Consider the following 10,013-nt stretch of genomic DNA (forward strand, 5'->3'; position numbering starts at 1 on the left):
AGAGAAAAAAAAAAAAAGGCTTTATTGATCCCTCCAAGGGATTAATGCCAGGATACGAATGGTCCCCATATCCCCAACCACTGGGGGACAGAACACCGCAGGGCGAGGCATGGCCCCTACATTCCAGGTTGAACTTCTCACCCCTGGAGCCCCCTCACTCAAGCTAAAATTGGCAGTCTCGCCTTTGAGGAAGCTGACCTGGGTCAGGCCCAGACTCCACAGCTCTGTAAGAACCAGGGCTGGGAGCCACCAGGGCTGGGCAGGGTTTATCCTCCGGCCACCAGCCACTGCAGAAGGGCTGAGCCCCCGACCCAGGAGGCCTCTCCCAAGGTCAGACACAATGAAGGGTGAGACAGCTACAGGCATGGAGGTGCCTGAGGGCCCAGGAAGGGCTGCAGGATTAGGGGATGAGGGGCCCCTGGGTAGAGGGACCTGAGAGGAACCCGGGCACCAGGGTCCCCGTAGGGATCAGATCAGAACCCGAGGTGGAGACATTCGAGGTTGAGGCAGCGGTCCAAGGTGGGGGACTACTTGTCAATGAGTCCCCCCTCTTTGAGCTTGAAGTAGAAGAACTTCTCCAGCGCACTGGCACAGCGGCAGTACTCGCTGTCCGGGGGGTTGTACTCGCGGCAGTTGGCGATGACCCGCTGCAGGTCAGCCACAAAGAGCTTCCGGGTCACATAGTAACGGCTGCGCAGGCGTTCCGTCATGGTCTTCAGGTCTGGGGCAGCAGGACAGAAGGGCATGACTTTAGGAGGCCGAGGACAGTGGGTCAAAGGGGCTGTGTGGCCCACTGAAGGCAGGAGCAGGAATAGATTTGGGGGTGGAAGTGGAAGGAAGGGGTTGGGATGGAGCATCCTCACCAATGGGGAAGCGAATGACCTCATAGTAGTCAGGGGCCTCAGACTTCTTCACGGGCTCCATGAAGGGCCAGGCACTGGGGTGTGACTGGAGAAAGGAGAGGAGAACTGGGGCCAAGCCCACTGTGCCCCAGGCCCAGCTTGTGACTGCCGCCCACCCCTGACTGGGTCATAAAGCCATAAGCCATTGGCGCAGGAACCCCCAGAAGGGAGCCTGGTCTCCGCACCTTGATCTGGGCCAGCAGGTTTTTGAGGGTTGTGTAGAGCTGGTCAGGGTCTTTCAGTTCCTTCCTGGGGCAACAGATGCCAAGTCTGAGGTCCTGGTCCCTCTGCCTCCCCCAACACCTTCTCCCTCCATACAATACTCACCCCTTCTCCTTCCCCAGCGGTTTCCAGCCTGTCTCTCCTGCAAAGTGGGGAGTGGGGAGAACATCCCTAAGAATGCCTGTCCACACCTCAAGCAGCATGCCTCCTCCCCCACCAAGGCCCCTGCTCACGAATGCCAGGGACACTCTCCACAGGTATCTGCCTCACACCCTCCTTGAAGCAGCTGAGCCCGGGGTAGACCTTTCGGATCTGGGCCTGTTTGCGCTCAATCAGCTTCTTGATGATCTGAGGAAGGAAGGGTCTGAGGGGCCAACCCCAGCCCCAGCACCTACCCTCCCAGGGCCATTGTCAGAGCCTGCACCACTGAGTCCAGGTGCCTCCCCTCCTAAGTCCCCTGGAGGCAGCACGGGAACCAAGACCCTGGCCCCACCTCACACGTGCACGTGCATGGACACATGGTACACGTCCACACATGTGCTCATCCCCACACACACATTCCACAAAAAGCCCCATGGGTGAGCGCACGCGCACACACACAACCTCCTTCTGCTTCTTGATGATGTGGGAGAGCTCCGTGTAGGGGATGCGGGGGTTCAGCTCACACTCCATCAGTGTCGCCCCCTCGTAGTCCTTGATGTAGCCCAGGTAGCGGCTCTTGGGCACCTTGATGTCCTTGGAGAAGCCCTAGGGAGTGGGAGTCATGACCTAACCCATCAGCAAGACTTTTCCAACTTTAACAGCTCCTCCCCCACTATCCCCGGTTCCTGAACCGCCTCCAGAGGTCCCCAGTACAGCACTCTGCACTTTGAAGGCTCAATCTGTCCCAGGAAAGCTTCCAGGTCAGGTGCCCCTCTCAACTCACCCCCAAGAGCCTCCCAATTCTGCCGGCCACCCCGCTGCCCTACAGAACCCCACCTGCTGGGGCAGCAGCCGGAGGAAGACAGGCAGGAAGGATGTGCCCACGGGTGCTGGACAGCACAGGGGACACAAAGGGAGGGACTCCCAGTCTATCCACACCAGGAGGCTAAACAGAATGACCCCTACCCCAGGTGGCGGGCAAGTGTGGGGTGGGGTGAGGCGAGGGTCACCTGCTTCTTGAAGTAGCCAATGGCATACTCATCAGCATAGGTGAGGAAGTAGAGAATGTTGTGTTTGATGTGATACTCCTTCAGGTGGTTCATCAGGTGAGTCCCATAGCCCTGCGGGGAGGAGGCAGGGCTTACCAGGGAGGAGGGGCAGGTCTCGGGAGGGCCCTGAACCCAGAGAGGAGGGGGCAGGTTGGGAAGGAGGTGGGGATACCCAGGAGATCCAAGGCAGGTAGGAAGAAAGGGGACCAGCAGAGGGGGAGAAAAGTGCAGGATGCTACATTTCTAAGTGCTCGCTCTGGGCCAGGTATGGTGCGTGGCACTTTACAGACCAATTCTCAAGTCATGAGGTAGATATTACTCTCATTTACAGAAGGAAAAACTGAAACTCAGCTACATGAGGAAATGCGTCCAAGGTCAGGCAGCCAGCCACGGCAGGGCCAGGATCCAAGACCAACCAGAAAGTTGCTGTCCACAGGCTACTGCTCCCTGGTCCCTGGGCCTCAGAAATGGGGGGAAGGGGTATACCAAGGACCCTACTGTCAGGGCATTTGAACCATGAGGAGACACTGTTTCCCACACATGTCAGGACCAAGGAGGCACCATGCAGATCTGGGTTATGTAAAAAGGAGAACCAGGGACTCTACAAGTGGGTCTGTTGTGACAAAGCCAGGACTATCACCCAGCAGGGCTACTGTGAAAATTATTTACTCCCCAATGTATGTAAACGTTCTCGTGATGAAAGAAATTCAGGTTCATTTAAAAGTTTTACTGACTCTTGGAATCCATTTGTCTGTCAACAGGCGTTTATTTAATCCAGTTATCAGAGTGTAAGTGCCACCTTGTGGGGGAGTGAGGAACTGTCTGGCCACGAAAGAAGGGATGGGGGCTGCTGCATCACCATATCCTCTGCTCGGACCTGGGCCAAACTCAGAAGCAGGTGGTAGATGGGGCCGGGGCTGGGGCTGGGAGCGTGCACTCACCTTGACCTGTTCATTTGAGGTGACAGCACAGAAGACAATCTCGGTGAAGCCCTGGGTAGGAAACATGCGGAAGCAGATCCCACCGATGACCCGCCCGTCCTTGATCAAGGCCAGAGTCTTGTGCTTCCTGAGGGGAGAGGGAACAGATCATAGTCCCTATCTGTCCCCCAAATGTTCCCAAGCTCCCCACAGCCCTGGAGGCCTGGGCTGTACTTGGGGCTGGGAACTGAGAAGCAAGAATTCCCAAAGTTGGAGGAAGAAGCCTGGGGAGGGGTGAACAGGCCAAGAAAGACCGGCGCCCCGGGGGGGTGCTGTGGGGTTGGGGCTCTCCTGGGACGCACGGGTCAAAGACGAGGCGGGCGATATACTCCTTGGGCATGCGTGGCAGCTGATGGGAGAAGACATTCTGCAGCCCCACGAGCCAGAGCAACACCCGCCGGTTGGCCTTGGGCGTCAGCGAGTTGCCGATGACATGGAACTCGATGATGCCACGACGTTCCTCCAGGCGGGCTGTCTCGTCCCGGGCTGCATTGGCCGACAATAGGCTTGTCTGGGCAGCAGAAGAGAAGCAGTGAGCTAGGGTCTCAGGTCCATGAGGCCCTTTCCCCCGATGGCCAGCAAGCTGGGCTGCCTACCTCAGGCCCCAGCATGGCAGCAGGGTCAGTGATGGTGAGCATGACCTCGTTGACCAACTCCATGGGGATGTCGCCCATCACACGGAGCCTCTTGGCATCCTCTAGGGTCAGGTTCTCTGGGAGCTTCCTCTTCTCACCTGCTGAAGAGGTTGGCAAGGTCTCCCAGGGACAGCAAGAGAGGTTGGGGGAGGGGTGAATGGGGTCAGAGGTCAGGAGTCAAGTACCCACCTGGCATAGGCTCAGCACCTCCAGAATCTAGACTCAAGGAGCTGTTGCTGCCCCCACCCATGGTGGGGCTGAAGATGGGGGTGCTGGGAACAACTGCTGCACTGACTGTAGCTGAGAGACAGAAGAATCGGAGGACAGGGGTCAAAGGTGTTGGTGGATCCCCAAAAAGAGATGTAGACCCTCCAACCCTCAGGTGAGCCCTCCTGCATGTCCCCACTGCTCCCATTCACAGCGCCTCTTCCACAGCAGGGGCTGAGCTCAGCCAGGAAGGCCAAGCAGAGAGCCTGCAGAACCTGCTGTGGCACATACCTGGCCGGGGCACCAGCTGGGTCCCCTCTGAGGGCGGCATGGTGAAGCCTGACTCCCAGATCGGAGAGTTTGCTCCGTAGATCTCCTCCTCCAGCATGGACAGGAACCTGTGTAGAGGGGACAGTCTGTCCCACACTCTGTCCAACCAAGGGACCAGCCTGGGCCAGACACTGGGGCACAGGATGTGGATCAAAGAAACAGATCCTGTTCTCAGGAGCTGAGAGCCTAAGAACAGAGACAACTTCTGCCTTCAGATTAGGGGGAGGCACAGTCCTCCTCCTTCTGGGAGACCCTGATCGAAGGCAGGCGGGCAGTACAAAATCCAAGACAGACCAGAGGCCCAGTCTGCCAGTGCACAGACGAGGGAGACGGGAGCTGAACTGGCACCGTCCTGTACTGTGTGGCCAGACAGGGCACCAAGTCACACTGGTCCTCAGTGCCAAAATAGGGCCCAGAATCTACCCCTTCCTGCCACCTTATTCCCATCTGGGGGCAGAAGGGGCACTGGAGGCCCTGGATTAATCAGTAAAAGCTTCTTGAACTGGACAGCTATGAGCACGTTTAAAATGAGAAGAAGGTGTGGCAGGACAGAGAAAAATCTTACTGAAAGAACTAGGAGTGGAAACTGGTTTTACCTCAAGCGTAAACTCTGGTCTTTTGAAGTGTTGTGGTAGAAAGGATTCTGAGGCTGTGTCCAGGCCCCATGAAAACAATTAGTAATGTCTACCAGGGGTGTGGATGGGGCTAGTGTTAGCACTCAGGCCATGTACCTGCCATCCCCAGCCTAGTACACACAAAGGCAAATGCTAGCAAGTTGTGTCTGGGCCATGGGCAAATCTGCCAGGTAGATGCCCAGATCCCAGAAGGCTCACGGAGGGAGGGAAAGGACCAATCCAGGAAGCCTTCCTGGAAAAAAGGGAACATCAGGGAGGATGTGAACTTGGGGCTAAATCACGACAGACCAGAAGGAGCCTTACTTGGGGAAGTGGGTGAGGATCAGGGTTCTCTTCTCGGGCACCAGCTTATCCTTCTCCACCCGGAACTTCTCTAGCAGTTGCCGCCGGGTAACAGTGAAGATGGAGCGGAGAAGGCTTCGGCCAAAGACATGAGTGGTCTCGTAGCGGGGGAGGCTATCGCAGCTCTGGGGCACGTGGCAGTAACAGAGCCATCTGCAGGGAGTGTGGAAGTGGTAAGTGAGAGTGGAAACCACTGAGCTCAGGCTGGGCCGACTAGCTTCCCCCCAGGCTGGCTGGGCGTACCTGGTGTAATTGACCTTGTAGGTCGCCACGTCCTCAGCCTGAGACCTCTGCCGAAATTGGGCAGGTGTCTCAAGCTTCCAGTAGTTAAGGCAGAGCAGAAACATCTTTGAGAGCTCAAACATCGTCTGCCGCTCCCGAGGAGCCAGGTGACTGAACTTGTACTGCACAAAGTTTAGCACACCCTGAGAAGGGGTGGGCAGGAGACAAAACCAGGAAGGAGGTGTGAGCAGCCAGCAGGGGCTTCTTATCCAAAAACAGAGGCTTCCTAAGGGCAGCGGCAAGGCTCTCCTCTCATTCTGAGGCTCTATGTGAAGAGAAACTGTGCCCCTCCCACACACACCCTGAGGTTGGCACAACACATGTTCCCCTCTTGGAACCTCTCCCGTTCTCTGTTTGATGAGGATGGAGAACACAAGCTTCCCACTCCTCCAAATGCCCCTAACTCTCTTGCCCCCTTCTTCATCCCACCTGCTCAATATTAGGCTTCTCAAATGGGGGGCTGCCCAGAGACCCCTCCACTACGGGTCGGGTCATCTGCAGGATGCATTTCCGCAGGAGCTAGAGGAAGAGGAAGAGGGAGGGGTAGAGGTCAGCAGAGCTCTGAGATGCAGACTTCCCAGCCTCAATTCCTTTGCTCGCTCGCTCTCATGCGGAGGAAGCTCACCTTGAAGAGGTAGAAATAGACCTGCTTAGTGTCTGTATCCTCCTCCTTGTGAACAGACATGAACAGATTCTCCACGTCCACCACCATCCCCAGCAGCCGGTTAATCTCATCCTCTGACACATTCTCCAAGTGGGACACGTGGTCAGCTACGAGAACAGGTGGTAGAATTGGGAAGAATAGACAGAAGACATCAACAGGGCTTTCTGCCCCTCTTCATCGCCAGCTACGATACACTCTCAGTCTCTCCAACCACTATGACCAGCACTAAGACTGACTGCTCCTGTGTGTCAGCCGTTGGGTGACCCCTTGTTTCTTTTGAATTGGCAGATTTCCTTTCTCCTCCCTGGGGAGATACACATTCCCAACCCAATTCTTCCTTAGAAGGCATCTTAAGAGATGAAGCTCTGCGGCATTGAAGTTGTCCTCTCCAAGCAGGACCCGGCACCTGCCTCTTCCCCGCCACCAGCTCCAAGGCACTATCTGCCTTACCCAAGGGGTGCTCACAGCTGCGGCACAGCTCACTCAGGTTGGCAGCTGGCTGCTGCAGGTCCATGCGGGGTGCAGTGGGGGGCTTGGGGTTTTTCCAGCCATTACACTTGCAGGTTTCATTGGCCTGGAGGTAGAAGGATCAGTCAATAACCTTGTACCCAAGGGACGTGGAGCCGCTTCCGAGCCAGAGCTCCCATTGCCACCCGAGCCCTAGGATGTCCCAAGCCCCGCCCTCTCACCCCAGGCCCCGCCCCCACCTTGCAAGCCGAGAAGACCCCTAGCTTCTCAAGCTTCTTGGCACGAGGCAGCCCCCGGACTTGCGCCTTCCTCTGGCTGGCGCGCTGCTGCTGGCTCAGGCCAGGTCGAGCCGGATCCCCCCCGGTCCCGGTACCCCCACTTCCTACCCCGGGCCCCCCCGTCCCGGTGCTCCCGGCTGGGACTGCAGCTGGGGCGGGGGCTAGTGCCGGAGTGGGAGCCGGAGTCGGCGCCGAAGCCGGGCTGGGGGTAGGAGTCGGAGTTGGGGCAGGGGCTGGGGACTGAAGGGGACGGGGCTGCGCGGCCGGGGCCGGGGTGGAGGCCTGGGAAGGTTCCGCCATGGCCTCCCCCGCAGCGGAGCGCGGCGCAGCGCTCCCAGCCCTAGGGCCGCATGGGCAACCGGTGCTCAGTGCGCAGGCGTCGCTGCTTCGGAGCATTATGGGAGTTGTAGTCTTCCACCGCTGCTCCCTTTGCCTCCAGCTTCCAGACTTTTCTATCCTGTCTCTTGGTCCCAGACAGCCAAGAGAAGCCCAAGCCAGCACCCCAGATTGAACCCCTCTTCATTTCCAATCTCTCTCTCGAAGGCTTCCAGGATAGTCAAGATTGCTGTCCTCTTGGGGATAAGGAGAAGCATCCCAGAAAACAGGCTTCTGGTTGCGGGACTCCCCTCCAAAGACCAGATGGTGGACGTGCAGACTCAGCGTCTGGGGTCGAGTTGACTTCCTGGTACATCTCCCTCCCACCTCCATCCAGTTCCTGTCCCACGTGTCTTCCGAGACAGAGTTGCAGCTACGGAGGAGATTAAGCAGCAACAATTCTAGTTCTTGATATGTGAAGTGGTTACACATGTGTAGTTCTCTTTGGAATACTTCAACTGTACCCTTTTGTGTACTTTTCTGTACGTATGTTATACTTCCACAAAAAGGGTTTATTATAAAGCAGCACCAGGGGCATGGCTGTGGTCACGAAGAAGGCTGCCAAGGAGGGTATGAGGTAGAAGCAGAGAAGGGCAGAAGCCTTTCCCTACGTGTGGTAACGTCTCTTCCCCAATACCATGGGTACCTTGAGGGTTGGACCGGCGTCTTCATCTTTGTGATCCCAGAACCCAGCTGAGCCGGCCGCACAGTAGGCCCAGCATGGATAAATGAGGGAAGCCAGGAAGGCTGTGTCCACCTCCCAGTCCCCAATGTGTCACAGGTTTGTGCCTGGTCAGAGAAAGGCAGGACATTCCGAGAGTGGATGATCCAGTGGTCACATTACAGTGGCTCTGTCCAAGGGACAATCTTCTTGCCCCTAGGCCTGATTCTTGGAAGGACAAAAGCCCTGACATCTCAGTGTTATCTCCACTCTACTCTTTCCGCTCTGGGGTGGAGCCCACGTAGCCCAGCCTCTTTTAGCGTACCCGGTTGGGCTCCCTGCCGGCGATGGGGAGGGTCCCGAGAAAGGACAGGATCCAGGATAAAAGCAGCAGGGGGCGCTCCAGGGTGGCTGACAACCTGACCTATGGATGTAGGACGTGCATAGCTGGCCCCACACTGCCGAAGTGAAGGGAGCCCCACTGAACAGAGCTGAGCTGCGAGGAGTGGGAGTGGAGCCAAGCCAGAGTAGAGCCGTGCGTGGCGCAGGAGGGTCCCTCCTCTCCCGTGTCCCGCGTAGAGCGCTACACTTGGGCCTCGCGCCCTTGAACAGCAGTTGCTCACTTGGATGCAGCGGGTCGGTAGCGGTCTTCCCAACGGGAGCCAGGTGATGTCGCGGTCCCCCGGCGCAGCCCTCGCCGAACAGAACCGAGTGGCCGTACTGCCGGTGCAGCTGCTCAGGGAAGACGTGGCAGCTGCGTGGGACGATATCCAGGTGGAGAATGGTTTCCAGATGAAGATGGATGCCCACGGCTTCACCCCAGAAGAGCTGGTGGTGCGAGTGGACGGCCAGTGCCTGATGGTGACGGGCCAGCGGCAAACGGAGGGGTACAACCCGGATGGGGGGTGCTACCGCATGACAGAGAAGATGCAGCGGCAAATGCAACTACCATCATACCTGGATCCTGCAGCCATGACCTGTGGTCTGACCCCCTCGGGCCAGCTGTGTGTCCGTGGCCAGTGCCAGGCGCTGCCTTCCCCTGGAGCCCTAACAAGTCCATCTTCGAGACTCAGGAGCCCTGGCTCTAAGAAGGGTTCCAACCTAGCCTGACCCAGTAAACCACCACCCAAGTGAGCAGCAGCCTTGGCATCTGTGGTCTTTTATCAGGGTTGGGGTCAGAGGTGGAGGTATAACGAAGGTAGAGAGAGGCAAGAAAGGCACCTCAAGGTGGTGGTCCACCAAGAATTAGGCCTTTGTGGCCCTGGTGGAAACTGGGGGTGGGGGTCGGGGGAGTGTTGTCCTGTTCAGCTCAGCTCACTGCTTGGACCAATATCCTCAACCTTTGGCAGATGAGAGCAGCAGCGCCAGCAGGGAGCAGCAGAGGGCCGGGAGGGCCCAAGTGTCACCTAGTTCCAGAACCGGCAGAGGGCTCCCTAGAGACCAGGGAGCAGATGGCTTAGACCTGGTGTGAGGCTGCTGCCTTGGCCTGACCATCGCTCAGTCCAAAGCTCCAGAGGTCATAGGTTTCTTCCTCTTCAGGGAAGAGGGGAAGGGGACCCAGTCCCTCACAGGCCTGGTACAGACTAACCAAAAACCCCAAAGAGCTTTTTTTTGGTGTTTCAGAGACCAACTATTTTCAAACCCAGACTGCAAATCACCCCAATGTAATCTGGGTGGGGTGGGGGAGAGGCAAATGTAGGACCCTCTTCAAACTCGGTGAGATTCATTTCCAAATCAGTCTTACCCCAACCCCATGCCAGTAGCACTGGTAACCAAGGGCCTCTTTCTCTTGGTTACCATGAGCACCAGCATCTCCTCATTGGGGGGGTGGGGGGTGGATTT

General features: G+C 57.4%; 2 protein-coding genes across 3 annotated transcripts; one reads left to right on the forward strand and one right to left on the reverse strand.

Moving 5' to 3' along the window:
- Positions 1-6: 6 nt before the first annotated feature.
- On the reverse strand, positions 7-8,721 carry KAT2A (lysine acetyltransferase 2A). Of its 2 annotated transcripts, none has more exons than XM_019747570.2 (18): positions 7,097-8,721; positions 6,840-6,963; positions 6,351-6,496; positions 6,155-6,244; positions 5,687-5,868; positions 5,405-5,596; positions 4,428-4,534; positions 4,119-4,229; positions 3,891-4,030; positions 3,597-3,805; positions 3,256-3,382; positions 2,276-2,386; positions 1,728-1,871; positions 1,358-1,472; positions 1,230-1,266; positions 1,088-1,151; positions 864-948; positions 7-721 (listed from the first exon to the last, which is right to left on the reverse strand). In XM_019747570.2, exons 1-18 carry the CDS (start codon positions 7,529-7,531, stop codon positions 528-530), a joined length of 2,613 nt encoding a protein of 870 aa, XP_019603129.2. In that variant the 5' UTR covers positions 7,532-8,721; the 3' UTR covers positions 7-527. The 2 variants fall into 2 exon arrangements, with proteins under 2 accessions (XP_019603129.2, XP_019603130.2); XM_019747571.2 differs by having other exon boundaries at positions 3,891-4,027; positions 7,097-8,719.
- Positions 8,722-8,798: 77 nt separating this feature from the next.
- On the forward strand, positions 8,799-9,374 carry HSPB9 (heat shock protein family B (small) member 9). The gene has a single exon (XM_074319732.1). The coding sequence runs from the start codon at positions 8,799-8,801 to the stop codon at positions 9,279-9,281; it is 483 nt and encodes a 160-aa protein (XP_074175833.1). The 3' UTR covers positions 9,282-9,374.
- The last annotated feature ends 639 nt before the right edge of the window (positions 9,375-10,013 follow it).

This window comes from Rhinolophus sinicus, linkage group LG15 (genome assembly GCF_036562045.2).
Source record: "Rhinolophus sinicus isolate RSC01 linkage group LG15, ASM3656204v1, whole genome shotgun sequence".
Classification (NCBI taxonomy): Eukaryota; Metazoa; Chordata; class Mammalia; order Chiroptera; family Rhinolophidae; genus Rhinolophus; species Rhinolophus sinicus.